The sequence below is a fragment of the Monomorium pharaonis genome, chromosome 1, assembly GCF_013373865.1.
Source record: "Monomorium pharaonis isolate MP-MQ-018 chromosome 1, ASM1337386v2, whole genome shotgun sequence".
NCBI classification, from domain to species: domain Eukaryota; kingdom Metazoa; phylum Arthropoda; class Insecta; order Hymenoptera; family Formicidae; genus Monomorium; species Monomorium pharaonis.
This window is the reverse complement of record NC_050467.1, coordinates 12,186,284-12,208,093: the sequence shown is the minus strand read 5'-3', so window position 1 is coordinate 12,208,093 and position 21,810 is coordinate 12,186,284. Positions and strand designations below refer to the sequence as shown.

Below are 21,810 nucleotides of genomic sequence, written 5' to 3'. Positions count from 1 at the left end.
CACGACTATTTGCAATGATTTGTAATTTTTACTCTAGCTGCTGTAATAGAAACCGAATAGACAAACATAATCATGGCCTTGCATTTCTAGAAAACATTTTGGCACAAATAATAATAGTTAAGTAAACGTTTATACTGAAACTGATTGAAGTAAGACGAACTGAAGAACGTGATATACTGCGAATCATGAATAATGTGGGAAGTTTACAAAAGCAAATAACGAATCTTCCTAAATGTCGGCCGAATCTCTACAAATTACGAATCGCGCATAGTCTGGTTTTATATATGATAGCGTTGCATGTCAAGTCTTGTGAAACAGCATAAGGTAATTTGTATAATCAATAAAATGTTTTGCATTGAAGTGAAAGGCTTCAAAGAAATATATATATCCCAGATAGCACAAAATATGTATAATTTATAAAATATTTATAAGAAAAAAAAATTTATGATAAATATTTTGTACATATTTTTATGTCCGATTTTTTTGTCATGTATAAAAAATATTATGATAAATATTTATGAAAATATTTAAAATAAATATTTATATCATTATTATCAAAGAATATAAACAATATTTTAAGTTCATATACCATAAATATTTTTCAGTACATTTTAAAAATATATTATATACAGGGTGTCCCAACGCACGTGGGTCAATGCTCGTAAAAAGGTAAAAGAGATCGAAATCAACATAAAAGTCCAATATTGTCTTGGGTTAAGTCTGCCAATAATCGAGATATTAACGTATGGAATCTGGAAATAATCTAATTAATTTCTATCGTAATTGTGAACAGTAAATGATAAAAGCTTATCAAACATTCATAATAGATATTTTTCCGTGTTATGGCTCAAGCGGATTGAGCTCTTTTCTCGGCGCGCTCTCATTCGCATAATTTAAAAAATTAATACCTTGATTATTGGTAGACCTAACTCGAGACCTAACCTAAGACAATATTGGACTTTTATGTTCATCTCGATCCCTTTTACCTTTTTACGAGCATTGACCCATGTGCGTTGGGACACCCTGTATATTGTTGATAATAATTTTTGTATCATTTCTAAATAGTTTATAGAAATAATTATATAATTTTTAAATAATATTTTTTGAAAATAAATTTTTAAAATATTTATAAATATTTATGTTATAATATAATATTTTGTGCTATCTGGGATATACATATATATATATATATATATATATATATATATATATATATATATATAAATATTTTGCACGGAATAACAATTAATCAAAAATTAAAAATAAAAATTAAATGTAAACTAGAAAATGTCTTTTATTATAGTTTTTATAACTTATAATATAATATTTTATTATATTATATAATATTGTATTTTGTACGGAAAATTCAATGTTAACAGAAAAAAAGAAAATGTAATCTACTATGTAATTTTGAGTCCTATATGTATATTAGATTTATATATACTTTTTCATATTTTGCGATAGTTAATGTTTTCACAATATAACTAAAAACAAATGTCTGAAAAATGAGACTCAAAATTACATAATAGATTACATGGTAATTATTTAGTTTAGGAGACACCGCCGCCAATGACCTTGACCTTGACATACGTTATCAAGGACATGATCCTGAGTAACTTCTTTATAACTTAATCGGCGGTCATTGTTTGCTAAAAAGTTTTTAATAAAAGAAGTTTGAAAAATATTTATGTAGAATATAACAAAACGCACGCACGCACGCACGCACGCACGCACGCACGCACACACACACACACACACACACACACACACACACACACACACACGTGGAGGTACAAAAGGGAACGTGTGGGCGGAGGAGGGATTTACGACTTTCACTTTTTGTGCAAAACGTGATCTTTATAAACATATAGTTTTGGAAAATTACATGTAATTCATAAAATTTGATGTGTTTATGACTTTCTAATAAACAATGACCGACGGCTAAAATCTTTTATACATTACCCAGGGTCATGATCTAAACAACATATGTCAAAGTCGAGATTATTGGGGCTGGGTCCCTTATTTACCAAAAATCTATTAATTTATGCGTGCTTTATAAAAATTAATGTGGGGATGTAGAGGTAGGACGAAGCCCTTCTTTTGTACTCCGCCCACGCGTTTTCTGCACCATAGGTTTGCGATTTTAAGTAAACCAGAGATGTCATGTATAGTATTTATAAAACTTTTTATTAATAACTTTTTAACATACAATGATCGCTGATTAAGTTATAAGAAAAAATTACTTACAATAGGATTATGTCTTTGACAACATGTCAAGGTCAAGCTCATCGGCGCGGTATTCCCTAAATAATTACCGATTACATTTTCTTTTTTTCTTTTAACATTCAATTATCCGTACAAAATATAACTATATTATAAGTTATAAAAACTATTATACTGTATAATAAAAGACATTTTTTAGTTTACATTTAATTTTTATTTTCAATTTTTGTGTAATTATTTATAATTTCTGTTTTATAAAAATACTATCCTAAAAGTGATATGCCAGTATTGGTGATCTTCTATTATAATAAAATATTGTTACTCAATAATATATTCTAGGTTATATATTTGAGAGACTTTATGGTACGAATATTAATAAGGCATGTACGTATACATTTGTACATGCGTGTAGTTGTGTGTATGTGCACATAAATAAATATACATGCTGAATGTAGATATGTGTGTACATACGTATATGCGTGCGTGCGTGCATATGTGTATTGTATTGTTAATTTTTTTATACTTATAAAAAAATTTCGTAAACATGTACATAAATAAACTTGAAAGGCAATTTTTATTATACGCAAGTGTCTGCATGCATTAATCAAGAGCAAACAGACAGAATGGCAGGGACATAGGATAGGGCCATCTTATAATGAGTTTTCACTGAGTTACACCATTCTTATTTCAGCAAATTTAGATCTTCAAACTTTATATATCAGCGTGTCTCAGACTTTGAGGCAGGAGTGAAAACAAATTCAAGGTGAGATCACAGCAGCGTGGTTTAGAATTAAGTTTAGCTTACTGTATGACAAAATACACGATTACATTTTTTGAACGGAAAATAAATTTACACTTTAAACGTGCATGCTTCAGCATTGTGTAGTATATTCACTGGAATCCATGTGCTTCAAGTTCACTGATACAAGACAATTATTTATATCTTTCTCCATTATGTGCTGTGTAGTAAGATTTTGCGTAATTGATGAAGTAGCCGACAAATATATACGTGTAGCTGTGATCAGTTCCCAATTTCATTTTCTATTGTTTACACATTACGTAGGTTTTTATTATTTATCTGTTGTCAAGAACGTGCCGAAACTTGGCCTGCCAATGTTTGAGAAACACTGATATATCTCATGTATTGCACATATATTTATAAAAATGGTGGCTCTATCCCATACATTCTTTCAATAATGTAAATAAGGAATGCATAAAAAAATGCAAAAAGACATTAAAACTTAATTAAAATAATATGCATTTTAATTGTAGGTAATATTGTCTTTATTCGCATACTTTATTTGACATACGTTTTTTTTTTCTCTCCCAATCCAATGTGTCTCCGATTATTATAATACCATATAATAGTGTTTTCTGCTACTTTTTTTTATTTTCTCTTGCCCTTTTTTACTTTTAACAATATATAATTTTTCCCTCTTAACACTTTTAACAATAACGCGATTATTGTATTATAAATTGTATTATGAATAAAATACAATTTTTTGTTGTAATAAAATATAATTTTATATAAATAAACATTAAATGCGTGTGTGTGTGTGTGTATAAAAGTGTATGTGCGTACACGCGTGTGTACATCCTGCGAATGTGTGCGCGCAAGCGCACACACACATATACTTAACGCTACACAAGTTTTATATATTTTATTTAATGACTGCATGTGATGTATAAATTAATATTACATTTAATATTTTTTATTAGTATTTTGATTGTAACATAAAAGTATAAAAAAATATTTTATTTTTATTTGTTCTTAAGTACTTACGTATATTGCATGGCTATAATCAGAGACCTCGAGCTTTCCCCACTCCAAGTACTAACGGTTGAGCATCGCGTCGTGAAAAACAGTCCAGGTGCAGCGCTGCGTCAGTCTCATGGTCCAACGTAGCAAAGGGAACACTTATCGCATCCTTTGACTTAAGAAAATAAAAATATTTTATGGCACTGGAAGATAATTCTTAACCCTCAATTGTCATAACCTCAGAATTTCACGTTATTATTACAATGAGTAGGACATATCCGAACAATTTTTATTTGTTTATATCTCCAAGTCAAATACATTAATTTTAAACAATTTTTTAAATTGTAAGTACAAAATGTAAAAAAAAATATATATATATATATAAATTAGAATATTGTAAATGTATAGCTTTTAAAACTGTTTATAAAAATATATAAAGATATATTTAAAAAAATTTTTTTTTATTCGTATTTTACAATATATCCGTTGACAATTAAAAGTTAATACTACGTGTATTAAATTTGATTAAAATATCTTTAAGCGTTATCTTAGGTTTACCTTTTTTTTTTAGCTTTGACACTCTGTATTTTGTAGAACACACTTCCAGGCGTATATTTATAGGACTTTTTTTTAATTATGAGACAAGAAATACTATGAATTTTTTGTACTTAAGAAATACTTTTTGTGTATTAAATAAAAACATTTTTATAATTATTTATATATATGTATATATTTTGCGTGCGTGCGTGCATGCGTGGATATTTTAACACTCTACGTGACAGTGTCCTTTTTATTATGTTCAATTGTTAGACTTGGTGTGACGTATATGATATTGCTTCTCATGATGCTCAAACACCAGCTTGTACTTGGAATGGGAGGAACAAATCCAATTTCTGGCTATAACATTAATTAAAAAATTAGATATAAATACAAAATGACATTATTTTTACATAGTCAGCTTTATGTAATTTATTTTTATCTGCCTAAATGCAAGCCATCGATAAGAATTTTGTTTCTTTGCAGTATATTTATAGCATGTTATATAATAAAAAAATATGATAAAAAGTATTGTAAAATAATTATATATATTGAGTATTTCTTGTTTCTAAGTTGTAATTGAAAAATTTATATGTATGTGTATAGAAAGTGAGAGTAAAAGATTAAGAAAATATAAAAATTTAATATTTTCTAATTAATAAAATATAAAAAATATTAAAATTTTTTCTTAAACTTAATTTGTTTGAAATCTTGAAAACTTGATCTGGAATAAAGTTGTGAAAGAAGAATTTAAATAAAATATAAATTTTAGGTTTTTTTAAATATTCTTTTTAGATATACCGATGAATTTAACGTTCGAGAGGATCTAATGGGATTAGCTATTGGTGCTCACGGTGCAAATATTCAACAAGCACGGAAAGTTGATGGCATTACAAATATAGAATTAGAAGAAAATTCATGTACATTTAAGATATATGGAGAGGTAACAAAAATTATATTGTTTATAAAAATAATATAGATTTATAAAGATTTCATATCTGTTTTTATCTAAAATGTATAAATTTACATGAATCTAATATACATGTTGGTTTGATTTATTGAACTTAACAAGTTTCTTTCTCAATCACAGACGCATGAAGCTGTTAAAAAAGCTCGATCTATGCTAGAATACAGCGAGGAATCTATACAAGTTCCACGGGTGTTGGTAGGAAAAGTAATTGGGAAAAATGGTCGCATTATTCAAGAAATTGTTGACAAAAGTGGTGTAGTAAGTATATTCTGATTTTTAGTTGATAGACTAATAAGTTTATATATTTTTTTTAGATATTACTTTCAGAATTAATATCTCTCAGGTAGGAATTTTCTCTCCTTTTTCTCTTAATAATCTAAAAATATGATTAACGGGATATTATGTAATAAGTGCATCAATTTTCATTTTTAGTTGATACAGTATGATTTAGTGTTAAATCTTTCGAATTTAATATCTAGATTACATGTAATATTTTACAGTTTTTTGCATTTACTAATATATGTTCATCTCTCAGGGTATGTAGCAATTGTACGAAATTTTTAATACACGTTTTAAGGATAACGATATTATAGGCGCAACTCAGTTCGATTTAATGACGAACTTAATAATTCACACTAGTCTAAATTAATATAGCATTCAATTTAAGTAAAATGGAAGTTATAAATTATGAGGGATTAGGGTTATATATCACATATACCTTGTCTGTTCTCGGTAGATAACAACTGGCTCGAGTGGGAATATACATATTGATAAAGTAAGTATGTTATTTCTTATTGTTTGTGATTTCATATTCCATCCAGTGTAATCATTCATTATGTGTGTGTATATGTATGTATGTGTGTGTGTGTATATATACAATATATACACACACAATATATATATATATATATATATATGTGTGTGTGTGTATGTATGTATATATGTATATGTATATATGATGTGTATGTATATATATATATATATATATATATATATATATATATATATATATATATATATATATAACACACACACACACACACACACACACACACACACACACACACACACACATTATATACAGGGTGTCCCAGATTGAATCATTTTTATTTTACAGAGTGAAAGAGAGTGAAATTTTAAACTGTGAAAGTTTTTTTTACTAATTTTAGCTCAGATTATTACTTACTGAATTATTAATAAATGAGATTGGTCAATCAGACGGCGCGCGGCTGGAATATGCAGAAGCGTAGCATGACATGACGTACTACGGGCTTATCGCATATTCCCTTACTTAACTTTATTTTAATTTTTTATATTAATAAATGATTAAATAAATTTAAATTAATAAATAAATAGAGAAATAAACTAATAAGTAAATAAAAATAAATACAACTCTTTCAATTTCTTATTTTTAATTTTTAGTTATTAATTATTTGTGTACTTATATTTATTCAATTATTTAAAATAGTTATATAATTATAAATATTAAATAACTATGAGAATTACTTAATTCTCATAGTTGAGTTATAGTTAGCAACGATGGGAAAAATTAACTATGGAGAGTTATACAGAGTTTGTTGGGTATAAAACATTGTTAATAAAAAATATTAAAATAAATTATGAACAATTTGTTTAAACAATTTTTAAAAAATTATGTTAGCATGTATCAATTATGAGAACAATTCTTCCTTAAAATCAGTTTTGAATAAATTGTTTAAACAATTTGTTTAAAATTTAATAATTTTTTAATCGATATGTGTCGACATGTATAAGTAAAAATTGATAGCTCCATTTCTATCAAAAAAATTCATTAGAATTATTCTAATGATTAACACACGCTGAAATAATTATTTGAAAAATTGTTTAAACATTGTTTACAAACAATTTATTTTGATATTTTCTATCAACAATTTTTTTATACCTATGTATAACAAACTCTCTAGTTAATTTTGCCCATCGTTGCAAACTGTAAGTCAATTAGGAGAATTAAATAATTGAATAATTGAATTAATTGAATAATTAAATAATTGAATTAGATAAATATTTTAAGTAATTGAATAAATACGAGTACACAAATAAATAATTAATAACTAAAAATTAAAAATAAGAAATTGAAATAATTGTATTTATTTTTACTTATTTACTTATTAGTTTATTTCTTTATTTATTAATTTAAATTTATTTAATTATTTATTAATATAAAAAATTAAAATAAAGATTTTAATGAGGGAATGTAAAAAGCGTGTAGAGCCCGTGGAGGCACGCTACGCTTCTGCATACTCCAGTCGCACGCCATCTAATTAATTAATTTTTTTTATTAACAATTCAGTAAATAAATAATCTGAGCCAAAATTGGTAAAGGAATTTTTAGTTTAAAATTTTATCCTCTTTCACTCTGTAAAATACAAATGATTTAATTTGGGATACCTTGTGTATATATATATATATATATACATATATATTATATACATATATATATATATATATATTCATATTCATATGGAAGCACTCGCAAATCTTATATAAACCACTCGGGCCAGTTTCTTTAAATTATATTTAAAAATAATAACTATATTTTATTTGTACGATAATCAGGTCCCTATATTCATGTTTCACATTTAGCACTGAATATGATTGTTTCTTATTTTAAATGCTGTTTATTTATGTCTGGACTTTTTTAATGTCTGAATTTTTAGTATGCCGTAAGAATTTTTGAAATATGTCGAGCAAATTTTAAAGAAAAAGAAGCGGAAAAGTAATACAAATAAATTAAACATAAAGATAAAAATAAAATTGCTTATGTCGATCTACAGCGGATTTTAATATTGCTATTAAATTGATTGTCAATTACGTATTCTGACTCCATAGGAACTATTTTTATGTAGGGACTGTATTTTATTTAATTCATGAACATGATGGACAATTTGTACACTTTTATTTATTTTTAATTTGCATTTAAAATATACTATATTATAATTTATTATAATTAAATTAAAATTCTAATATCAATATATTAAATTAAAATATAATTTATTAAAATTCTAAAAATTCTACATTTTAACTTACATTTTAAATTTTAATTTTATTAAATTTATAAATGCTTATTCTTTTAAAATAATTTAAACATAAAAAAAATTTTAGGTATATCTTATTATTAATTACTTAACAAGTTTTTCTAACTATTAAAACTACTGTCAAATTTAAATCATATAAATATTTAATTTTGATGAAAAATTATTAATTTTATTTGTAATTAGAGTCATAAAGTATCTACAAAACTGAAATCAACAAATGCATGACGCCGCAGATTTTCTAAGTTGAAAATAGTAAAAATCAAATTATTTGGCACATATTCGCTGTATACCGATATAAATAATCTTTAGGTTTGACTTTTTTTATTGGTTCAATATTCAATTCATTCTTAAAAATAAGTAAGAATTTGAGTAAGGTACAAAATAAAAAATTTTTTTAATTATGAAAAAATTATTTAAATTGTATTTATTCTTATTTTAATCAAAATCATCATTCCAATAAATTTACTTTTAAAATAAAGTAAAGAATAAAAACTTTAAAACTTTATTTCCAAATATTATATTGGTGATATCTTATTAAAGACAGCTATATTAAACTAGAGAGAGAAATTAATTATAAACTATTTTGACAAATTTGGCTTTTCATTTAATGTATCACAAATTTAAAAAAGATGAAAAATATGATCAAAAATATTAAAGTATTGTATTCAATATTATGGACTTAATCATATGACCATATTTAATACTAAATGTACATTGTGTATATGGACCATATTATACATTTTAAATAATATACACTGGAACCCCGCGTTCAGAGCTTTAGTCTACTAACGGTGATCTATTGCTGGGTTTTATTTCCACTTCATGAAATTCAGAAACGTAGCGGCATTGTCATCTAGCTAGTTTATGATTATGCTTCAAGACTAAATGTATTCGGCACATAATTTATAAAACTAAAAAATATATTTAAAATTTATAAATATATAAAAAATATTAGATAATATCCAGTTTTTATAGCAAATTTTATTTTTATGTTGAGAATATTTGTTTTTCTAAAATATTACCCATTTTTTAAATAAATTGATTAGATCACAATCTCACACAAATCTTAATTTATATGAACACGTAACTACGAAAATTACTTACTACGTAATTGCATTGCTATTCTCCGGTTATGCTACTCACCTGCGCCGAATGTATGTGGAGGGGATAATTTCTACTAACGCGGAGTTGACTAACGCAAGGTCCCAGTGTATTATAGATGCATAAATTATTCCATGTCCATGCATTTGTTTTTTGTCATCAATTATTATGTTTTAAAATAAACATTTTAGAATGTACTTTTATAATCTATTTGATTTGATTTAAAAACTTAAAACTTGTTAACAATTAAAAGTGTATGACGTAGCAGTTACTTCTATCTATGTAATAACAATATTTTGTGCCAAAAATTTTACTATAAGTAGTACATTGAATATTATGGGGTTGGGATAATTTTATGTACCAAAGTTTTTTTTTTTATACAGTGATTATAAATCTTGTATTAATGAAAAATATTTTTTATGTATGTTATAACTGATGATTATAGAACAAAAAATTATTTTAGTTATATTAAAATTATTGTATTATTTAAAAACATAAATTAAAATCTCAAAATTTATTCACGGTTTATATTTAAAGAAAAGCTGTGTTAATAAATACACAGTAAATTGCCACGTACATTTGATATGATACTACGCGATATAGTGATTGTGATATGCATTATTAAAAAAAAATGTTATTTAGAAAATTTTTCTTACATCGAGAAATTATTTTTCCAAAAACAATTTTTTCGAAATATGAAGTGTGTAAGAATGTTTAAGCAAATTTTCGCAGACTAATCGACAAGTCTATTGATGGAAATCGCTAGTGACTGAAAAACTGATGGTATGGATATGAAATACGATTTTAAGAATTTCATATTATTAATCCGTAAGTTTATAATTTTAATAATACGCATTTCAGGTAAGAGTAAAAATAGAAGGAGACAATGAACCTCAACCAACGATTCCACGAGAAGAGGGTCAAGTGCCCTTTGTCTTTGTTGGCACTGTTGAAAGCATCGCCAATGCCAAAGTTTTGTTGGAATATCATTTGGCACATTTAAAGGTATAAGTCAATGTATCGCGCAATTATCTAAAATTTTATATAAAATTGATATTCTTTAAAAGGGAGTAACAAAATAAATTTGAATTTAATTATTAAATTATTTGTTATTTATGCTACAGGAAGTAGAGCAACTTCGACAAGAGAAATTGGAAATTGATCAACAACTGCGAAGCATGCACGGATCTACTACAGGACCGATGCCCAGTTTTCCCCCCACGAGACGAGGAATGATTGCAGGACCTGAAGAAGGTATCAGCGGTCGTGGTGGGCGCGGTGGTCAATCTCGGGGACGCGGCTCTCGAGGTAGAGCTCCTACCAGACATAATGCCGGTAATATTATAAAACACAAAATTATTGAAAGAACAATATTGAAAACAATATTAAACTGTCGAAATATTAAAATATTAGAAACTTAATTTATAATACGAAGGAAAATTATAACATTACATTATGTGATAAAAGCGTAAAGTTGATTTTTTGTGTATGAGTGCGTTTACCTGCACGAGTGTACAAGAGGCTATGTTACGCCCATGTTATAATACATATCGTTTTTTGTTACTTATCCGTCGATGTGTGGTCCTTTGTGCTTTGGGTTCTTACAAATTGATTAGGTTAGATTTGCGAAAGCGATCAATCGGTAAATATCGTGTTAGGTAGTGTCTGCGAGAGTTACCATACGTGTGTCACGAGATGATGCGCTTGTATGTACTAAAATGTAACTGAAATGATAAATGCTGAAAAAGTTTTTTGTTATGATTTGCGCCATCTATTTGAGGATAAGAACTGTGCGAGAATGGTAAAGTACTGAAATCCACAACTTTACTCACAGAAAAGTGACATTAAAGGGACCACTTTCGACGCACATGTAACAAAAAATATATTTATCCTGGTTGAGATATTATTTTTTGCAATAAATTATTTAGTTTTTGAATAAAAAGGGATTCAAAGATACTTTTAAGCATCAATATGTAGCTTTGTAACTATTTCAAGACTGGCGAAATTATCGGTACGCATTAATTTATATGAGCTAATTAAATATACCTTTTTAAAAAGGGTAAAAAAAAGCGCCAAGTATTTGGTTTTTTCTTTAAGCAAAAAATTATTGGATGGTTCAACCTAAGTAATATAAGGAAAAAATAACAAATTCAAGATAAAGCTTTTAATCAAATTCAACCTAAATGGTATATACCTTTGGATGGTTCAACCTAAGTATTATATACTAAGTGTGTCAAATTCAACCTAAGTAATATATACTAAGTGTGTCAAATTTAACCTAAGTAATATATATTCCTGAAACTTTTAAAGTTTATACTCACACATAAATTAACTTCTGTACAAAAATAGTGATATCTAAATATTTTGCGCCAATTATAAAAACAAATATTTTTATGGAAACTAAAACATTACTATTCTTTAGTTAGTTTTTATAATACAAAACAATTTTTTAGATTTGATACTATAAAATGAGAGTATTAATTTGATTGTTTTAAGTTTGTCTTTAAATACAATTTCGTTAATTACGAAGTATTTTAACGATAAACTTAAGAAGATTCTTAAATATAAGATTAAACTCTAAATATTAGCCTTTTGTATTAAATTTTTGGCTGCTGTATACGAGACTATTGTGCGCCTGCAAAAAGTAATTGTCAGGAAGCATATAGGCAAGAAATAAAGGAGATAATATTGAGCTGGCAAATAAGTTTTAATACAAATAAATTATAAATATTACAAATAAATACTTTAATACAAATAAATATTTTACTACAAAAACTTGACGCTGCTAAACCGAATAATTTGCTTTAATACAAAATCATTTTCTTACAATCTAACTTACATACTAAAATAATACATATAACACATGCACTCATGAGATTGATTGATTGATTGATTTAGTTTATTAATGCCTTAGATAACTATGAGGCAAATAGAGTTTAAGAAATAGATACAGTAAACTTAAAGATAAGTAATAATACAGTAGGCTAGCATACAAAAGACTAAGAATGCAAGAATGACTAGTAATAAATTAGCAATACGCTTATTCAAGATATAACAAGATTGGGTTGAGTTTGAAGTAAAAGCAGGTGAGTATGGAGTAAGCAAGAGAAATAGCGTACGTGACCCGTTATGGGGGGTCACTGTGTATGGGTGCACCCAAACATTCTCGTGAAAATAAATAGTCGTGTAGACGCAGTTTGAAGACGGAAAAAGAAGTCTCTAAGGTGATAGTGAGTGGGAGAGAGTGCCAAAAATTAACTCCAGATAATTGAAAAGAATTCCGGAAGGATGAAGTGCGATGGAGCGGAATGTGAAAGTAAGCTAAAGTCGGAAGGCGAGAGGAGGAACGAATAGTGGAATCTCTACAAACGAATAGTTCACTGAGATAAGAGACAGCTTCTCCCCTCCGAATGCGAAACATGAGCAAGCCAAGAAAATAAAGTCTGCGATTCCTGATGGATAACCATCCCAGCTTATGGCGATATGGGGTGATGTGAACATCACAACGCAAATTGAAGATGAATCTGATTGCACAGTTGATCAGCTTTTGCAGCTTGGAGTTAAGCTCCTCTGTTAAATCATTGTAAATCAGACAACAATAATTTATATGAGGAAAGATCAGCGTCCTGACTAACTTACACCTCAATTGTCTCGACAGTGCACACCTGTGAAACATAAACTTGTGGAGAGCATAGTGAACACTCCTCGAGATCTGCAACACGTGCGAGTCCCATGAGAGACTGGCACTCATAGATACACCCAAATTGCGAGCAGACGATACGTAGGGTATAGACGAGTCGTTCACGCCAACAAGCGGGAGAGAGTGAAGATCAATAGAGCGAACATGAGCATCACTTCCTAAGATCATAACCTTAGACTTTTCTAGGTTTAACTTGAGACCATTAGCAGACGCATAATTAAATACCGCAGTCGCATCAACCGCTATACTTTCCAAGCCATGGGTCAATAGGCTTGGATAACAACTGAGGTAAATCTGGGTGTCATCGGCAAAGATTATATGACTAGAAAACTTAAGACAGGAACCGATATCATTAATAAATAATGAGAAAAGGAGGGGGCCAAGCACCGATCCTTGGGGCACACTTGCAGTCACTGGATGCCAATGAGTGGTGTTATGATTTTCTTCACGAACTGATTGCAAGCGACCAGTAAGATAGGAAAAAAACCATTTAAGGGTGGAGTGAGAGAAGCCCAGAGTTGATAGCTTAGCGAGAAGACAAGTGTGAGGAACCATATCAAATGCTTTGGTAAAGTCAAACAGAATTAGAATAGTGACCTTTCCCTCCACACCTCTTCGCACGTCATAGCATACACGAAGCAACGCTGTCTGAGTACTAAAACCAGAGCGATAACCCGATTGTCTGGGATTAAGTAGATTGTTTGCATCTAGAAATTGTACTATGAGATTAGCAATGGGACGGGTATCAGAAGGAGTGAGAGATGTCCTGACCTTAGACAACGGTCTTATGAAAGCACGTTTCCAAGGAAGAGGAAAGTGTGAGTACAAAATAGAGCTATTAAACAACGTTAAAAGAAATGGAGCAATGCAGGGAAGAGCATGTTTGAAGCAGAAAAGGGAAATGCCGTCCACACCAGCGGAAAGAGTAGCCGGACGATCCCTTGATGAGAGAGGGAGAGAGAGAGACAGGGAGGGGGAGATTGATTGATTGATTGCCTTTATTATGCCCGAGCAATGGCTGTAGGGCAAAAGAGAATAAGCAGAGACATGGATTTGACAGTTGATCAACAGTAATAAAAGTTACAATAAACTTATAATCAAGCCTAATGATAAAACAAGGATAGTCGCAAACTACAAGCGGATAAATGAAACAGTTGCAAGTATCATAATGAGTACGCAAGTAATAAGGTTAACAGATTCAAGACAATAGGAACGCTAATATAGATACTGTATACTACAATCTAACACAACTAATAGTGCGTGATCAAGCAGCGTACAAGTGGAAATTTTAAAATATAGTAAGTATAAATATAAATATAAATTAGGATGAGTACAGACGTGGCAAAGTGACGAAGTGAACCGACTTAGCAAAAGTGGGAACGCAATAAAGTAATTACTTATTATATGGCTTAAATTAATCAGTAGGTGTAGAACTTAAACTGCAGGCAACATACACAGTGGAGCGAATCACGAATGCACGTAGAATAAGTATGGTAAGGCAAGAAAAGAAAACTTAAAGCAGTGAAGTGCTGATAAAGCTAATATAAACAATTTAAAGGCTGGCTAATAAAGTAAGGTCAAATCTAACTTAAAACTTAAAAGCGAAATTAATTAGCAAGCTATTACAAGTATAAGCAAAGTAAGCACAAAGTAGCAGCTCAAGCAAACTAAGAAGCGATCAAGAACGAACGAAGAAGATCCTAGAAGGTAGCCAAGGAATGTGCCGTAGTAACATGATCAGGAAGGGAATGCCAAAAGAAACAGAAGGAGCAAGTCATACTAATCTATCAAGGTCAGCCACCGAGACCACTCGAACGACAGGCTCGCCATCCAAGCGCCTAACGTTAACACAACCCCCACCGACCCAGATATCGACCCGACATATGATCTCTCCTTAGCAGCCCGTTTAGCTTGCTTCAGCAATTCATAAATATTTTTGGGAAGCAGCTCATTCACATAAATATTTGCGCCAGAATCATTCTCACACACATCACTCTGCATTAGCACACGACACGCACGCTTCTTTAAGATGACATCTCGAACGGCGGCAGAGGCCAGGGTGACAAAAAGTGAGACGGAGGCAGAGACCGGCAAAGGACGATTTTGAGACTCTCTACGACGCGACTCACGAGCGACAGCCCTAAACATCCAAAATGTGACACGACAACTCAGGGATGCCAAGCTTCGTGAACGCATTGCGCATAAGAGCTAAGGAGGTAATAGACATTGCGGATGGCACACCCGATATAATTAGCACATTGTTAGTTGGACTGTGCGAGGCCGGTCCAGACGATCCCTGATATTTTCTCATGTCGCCGACATCACGCGCAAGTGCAGCACAACTCTGTTCTAACGAAGAGATACGCTGACTGTTTCTCTCCACATTACCAGCAATAACATTCAGTTGGTTGAGCTTAGTATTAAGCTCCTGATTAGTGCGCCTTTGTTCCTCAATAAAGGCTGAGAATTTGGCATCAGACACCTTATGTTGTTCTATTAATTTCTGCAAAAGTTTATTGGTTGAAACATCAACGCCCGCCAGTGGCTGCGGCTGTGACCGCGACAAAGAACTAGCGCTCGCATGAGTGGTCATATTTCCAAAACTGAATAGTTGCAACGTGCCAGTTATCTCTGGCGTTGAAGGCGTGCTTAACGAAGCCGACAACGATTTGCAACACTCATCGGCGTACCTGGTAACGGAATAGGACTTTACGCAACCCGGGTGAAACACCTTCCCGCACTCACACCCAACCGATGCAGTAGTAATCGGTTTATTACATCGAGCACACACGGGTTTCATACGTGGATTTTAACGCATTAATTAACTAACTACTATATTTGTACACGCAATTCAATCGCAAAGAATGCACGCATTCGGAGAGAGGAAGAGATTGATTGATTGATTGATAAGATTTATTTGACCAGAGGGTATAATCCTATATGGCGCCCAAGATAGTAACTACAGAGTTTTTTAACACAGAAATGTGGTAATACAATGGAAGGAAATAGATAATATATTTAGTTAGAGTATTTAGCATAGCAGAAGATTGTACTATTCCTAGGTTATAGCTCTACAGTAGAAAATATATAGAGAATGCAAATAATCGGTATAGCATAGTGTGATAAACTCGAGTAACAAAAACAAAACCGTAAGCGAAAGTATAACTGCAAGCATAGTATACAAGTACGATATAATTAAGGAGCGTGCAAAGCAGGCACAGTAGATGGTTGATCTAACAGGGGGATGCATGTAGGAATAATGAGGCCCTCGACCTCCACTCGGTGTGCCCAGTCCGTCTTATCTCGCTCAAGAAGAAAGGAGTAGAGGCGCGTCTTGAAGTCGGAGAGCGAAAGAGTGAAATCGTTGGGGGAACGAGGGGCAGGATCAGCAGGGACTGAGAGCAAATCAGGAATTGAGAAGGATTGAGGATTGGATCTGAAAGGAATACTCCATGGCAACAATGCGGGGAGTAGGGTAAGTAAAGAAGCAAGGAGGAATACGCTGAGAGGAATGCACAACTGTGGGGGAGGCAACAAATTGATACAGTCGATAAATGGGAAGGAATTGTCTCAGCAACACGGAGTACGCCTGAACACCGACGAAGTACGCCCGACGGCAGAAGACGGACAACCAGCCAATAGCAAGGCGATAGCGCGTTACATGTGCGTCGTGAGAGGTTGCCAAAGACATCTGACACACGCGTTTTGCGCTCTTTGGAGTTTTAATGTGTTGGTTTTGTTAAGTCTAGGATAGGCAGCACAAGCGTAGTCGAAATAGGGAAACACCAGGGCCTTGAAGAGGTGTTTGCGTAGGCGAAAAGTAAGGAAATGACGGTAGAAGCGTAGTTTACACAAAGCAAAATGAATTCTCTTGATAGTTTGGTTGATTTGTGGGGCCCAGTCCAAGTTAGGGGTGATAATAATGCCCAAGGCACGAACCTGCGCCTCGTAGCGCAGTAGCTGATCACACACCCCCCAGCGCTCTCAAATCCAGATGCGTCACATACTGGTCACACCTCACGACCATCACCTTGGTCTTGCTGGTATTGAGAGTTAGACCGTTTATGGCCGCCCAGCGGGAGACGGCCTCCGCATCGCCACTGATCCTATCGATTGTCTCTCTTATGTCAGAAGGATAAAAGGAATAATAAATCTGGAGGTCGTCTGCAAATAGCATGAAATTGGCGTGTGACAATGCCGATGTAATGTCAATAAACAGCAAAAAAAGAAGATCTAACACTGCCCTGAGGGACACCAGAGGTAGTGGGCAGAGTGTTTGAGCATGCACCATCAGGGCCACAGACGTATTGAGAACGATTGCTAAAATAAGAGCAGAACCACTCTAATGCTTGAACAGAACAGTGACATTAACGTAGCTTTTGGAGTAGTCTCTGGTGGGAGACAGTATCAAACGCCTTAGAAAAATTGAAGAGAAGTAGGATGGTAAGTTTGCGCTGATCAATTGCAAGTCTTATGTCGTCCAATACTCGTATTAAAGCAGTTTGAGTACCGTAACCCCTTCTATAGCCAGACTGTCTAGGACTGAGAAGATTATACTGCTCCACAAATTGAGATAGTTGTCCGTGGACGATGCGCTCAAACAGCTTGGAAAGCTCTGGCAAGATGGCGATGGGGCGCGTATCAGAGAGAGATGACACGCTAGTGGTCTTAGAGAGGGGCATAATGCGCGCCGTCTTCCAAGCGGCTGGAAAGTGGCCTGAAGTAAGAGAGGCATTAAACAGGTCGCAGAGTGGCAGGACAAGCGAGGACTGTGCAAGGCGCAGCATGCGGGAGGAAACATCATCGCAACCAATTGTCGAGGCAGTGCACTTCTTGATGGCTCTGCAAACGCCCGAAGGCAACACTGTTGAGAACGCAAATTCAAGATGGTCGTTGCTCTGTGTAAAATTCTGGATAGCCTCACGAAAGAGACTAGGCGTGAGTGGCGGGGCGGTAGAAGCTATCTGAGCAAAGTGTTCGTTGAGGGCGTTTACTGTGAAAATGTCAGTTGGTAGAATCCGCCTCTCTCCGCACACTTCCAGCCTGCGTAGACTGGACCACAAAGCAGTAGCGTCTGCAGAATCAGACAGTAGTCGGCGTAGGTAAGAGTTTTTACATGTGTCCAGAGTATTATTGATATCTCTGCGGAGTGATTTGTAGCGCAGGGACAACGCTGGGGAGTTCGTAGCCCTGGCGGCCTTACACACATTGTCACGGAGGCGCATAAGTTTACGCAGGTCCAGGGTAACCCATGGCTTACGCTTGGAGGAGACCCTGATTGACCTTGCGGTCGCAACGACGTCGTAAGTTGAAATGACAGTGTGTAAGCGCCTCCACGAAATCGTTGATAGCAGTTGGAAGGACACGGTCCGCATCAAGCGACGGGAGGAAATTAAAACGGGTTAGTAATAAATTATTAATATTTGACGGCGTCAGCAGTCTTAGATTCCGTTGAACGATAGTTTTTGATATGTTAGTTAAAGTTTCAGTTTTGTATTTCATCGATATTAAATCGTGGTCAGCGATGAACGGAGAATCAGACTTACTGAATGCCAAAAGTGAGGAACGGCTGTTGATAATAAATAAGTCTAATGTATGCGAAATTGATTGCTCCGTAACTGCATAATGAGTGGGGTCGGATGGAACCAAGAAAAGAGATAGGTTGTCGATTGATGAACGGGATTCGGACGCGAAAGTGTTTGACAGTAAGTTGATATTGAAATCGCCAGTGATTATGATATTTGAGTATTGGTCGATGAAAGTAGACAGTGTGTCAAAGAACGGGTCCGGGAGAGCAGCTGTAGGGCGGCGATAAACAACGGCAAGCAGTAAAGTTGTCCTACCGGAGGCGACTCTGAGGATGATGAAAGTGCGGGTTAGACGCAGTCTCGGAGAGTAGAAACCAAGTAGGTATCACGAATATAAGCACCCACGCCGCCACCACCTTTGCCAACTCTGTCCAATCGGAAAAAATTATAGCCTTTAATTCTGACGATGTCCGAGGAATCAAGAGAAGTCATGAAGGTTTCCGTCACCGCTAAGACGTCGAAACGGCCGCTAAGCAGGAGACGCTCGATTGAAGTGAAGTGAGTTTTGAGGCGGTTAACGTTAGAATGCGCGATATGGAGAAACCGCGAGGACAGCGTAGTATCGTTGTTAATAGTGTTGTATTTACCATTCTCACCACCATTCTCTCCGCCCTGCCCCTCATTAATATTATTGTGATTATTTCCATAATTGTTATTGATGCTGTGGCCATCAGTGCTATTATTGTTACTGCGAGGCATGGAAGAAGGTTTGAGTTATTGTAAACCGGTGGTAAGTGAAGTTAGAGAAGCGCTGTTTTTAATAAGTATCGGCGATAATTGCCTTGTTTTTCTCATAAAAACCATGAGATTACGGACATAAGGACGCAAATAGCCATACTCGGTGGCAAACTTACAGGCTTCAACCCACAACTTGTGTACAGGCTTCGGCCAGAGCGGTCGTAGGTAGAGAGAACCCGTGATCGAGCAGCCAAGCACTTCCCGCAGGTTCAATGGCCGCAGGCAAGCTTCGACGAGGCGTTAATAAACGTGTCGCGGGCTATAGGCGAAACTAGTTTTAAAACAATGCTCCGCGTGGGAGGAGAGGAAGATGTCGAGGGACGGAAAGCCGCGGGTGCCCACGGGCGAGTAGCGACTACGAGAAGGAATATGGAAGGTAATTGCATAGCCGTCAAAAATTTTTAGACTAAATTAAGATCATTGCCACCACAGCCTTTAGGAATGCCTGACAATAATACCTCACATGAGTCAGAGAGAGACGGGTCACCAGACATGTCGGGAGGGGGAATCGAAGACAATCTGGACTTAACACCCTCAACACGCTTCTCAATGAAAGGGAGATTTTCGATTCTTGTCTCCACGGCCGTGAGCCTCGTATCGTATTGCGTGAGTTTGACTTCAAGCGAAGTAAACCTGTTGACAAGTTCCGCTAGTATTGCACTATTACGCTCGAGACTAATGGCTATATCACCCAGCGTGGTGGTGCCCGAATTCCCGTCGGGACCACCCTGCTCCCCATTAGAGCGTGCTGGGTGGGGGGCAGGTCGAGCCACGCGGACGGTGAGAAGAAGGAGCGTGACTCATGGTAGAGCGGTTGGGAAGGGGAACGACATGGTCAGGATTTGTGGTGGGGTACGCAGCTTCGACAGTGCAATCTCCAGGTGAGGATAGTGTGATAGATGGAATGGATAAAGTAGAGGAGCACACGGGAAGTTGCGAAGCGGGCAGGCAGGCTAGGGGGCTCACCAGAACAGACAACGCGCTCGAAGATGTAGTGACAGCGGTGACGGCAGAAGATGTAACAGGGGGATGGATGTCCGGCGACGTGCAGCAAGCAGGGGAACCAAGCGGTGGAACCAGCGTAAAGCAGCGGACATGCGACTGTTGTGAGCACTTAATGCATTGCAGGACTGGTTCACTTTTAGATGTCAGGCGTCTGTTGCAGACAGCGCAAACTCCAGAACTGTCTCCCATCAGCCGATAGCAGAAATGAAGATGATAGCGTCGTTGATGGTAACGTAGGTGATAAGTAGTGATGACTATGAGCCACAGATGTCATAAGCAGCGATAAGTTCGAAATTAGCACATAGCTATACGATTAATCTCCAAATGGCCAGTTCAGAAAAGAAACAGCAAAAGAAGCGCACTCACAGCAGTATTCAGCATGCAACTGGTACAGCTGCGATGTGCACACCTCAAAGCCTTAGCGCAGCCTGAAACAAAACCGCTCAAAGGCACAGGCACAGCAGTAACCAGGACAAAAGTACAGAGCTCCAGAACAACGTGCGATTAGTACTTACATGACAGAGAGAGAGAGAGAGAGAGAGAGAGAGAGAGAGAGAGAGAGCTGGCAAATTATTCGGTTTAGCAGCGCCAGGTTTTTGTAGTAAAATATTTATTTGTATTAAAGCATTTATTTGTAATATTTATAATTTATTTGTATTAAAACTTATTTGCCAGCTCAATATTATCCATTTTATTTCTTGCCAATATGCTTCCTGACAATTGTTTTTTGCAGGCGCACAGCAGTCAATAATTTAATACAAAAGGCTAATATTTAGAGTTTAATCTTATATTTAAGAATCTTTTTAAGTTTATCGTTAAAATACTTCGTAATTAACGAAATTGTATCTAAAGACAAACTTAAAACAATCAAATTAATACTCTCATTTTATAGTATCAAATCTAAAAAATTGTTTTGTATTATAAAAACTAACTAAAGAATAGTAATGTTTTAGTTTCTATAAAAATATTTGTTCTTATAATTGGCGCAAAATATTTAGATATCACTATTTTTGTAAAGAAGTTAATTTATGTGTGTGAGTATAAACTTCAAAAGTTTCAGGAATATATATTACTTAGGTTAAATTTGACACACTTACAAGGGAACCTCGCGAACT

At 33.8% G+C, this 21,810-nt stretch overlaps 1 protein-coding gene across 7 annotated transcripts in view; it reads left to right on the top strand.

Annotated features, from left to right (window-relative positions):
- LOC105831397 (synaptic functional regulator FMR1) overlaps positions 1–21,810 on the top strand; it is a 112,107-nt gene that overhangs the window by 42,799 nt on the left and 47,498 nt on the right. For 4 of the 7 annotated variants that reach the window (XM_012671483.3, XM_012671486.3, XM_036295511.1 and 1 more), the window contains exons 7-12: positions 2,915–2,986; positions 5,315–5,462; positions 5,610–5,747; positions 6,226–6,264; positions 10,526–10,669; positions 10,789–10,999. In XM_012671483.3, the coding sequence (XP_012526937.1) occupies positions 2,915–2,986; positions 5,315–5,462; positions 5,610–5,747; positions 6,226–6,264; positions 10,526–10,669; positions 10,789–10,999 (752 nt within the window). The remainder of the gene's footprint in view (positions 1–2,914; positions 2,987–5,314; positions 5,463–5,609; positions 5,748–6,225; positions 6,265–10,525; positions 10,670–10,788; positions 11,000–21,810) is intronic. The other 3 variants (XM_012671485.3, XM_012671484.3, XM_012671487.3) reach the window with 3 other exon arrangements.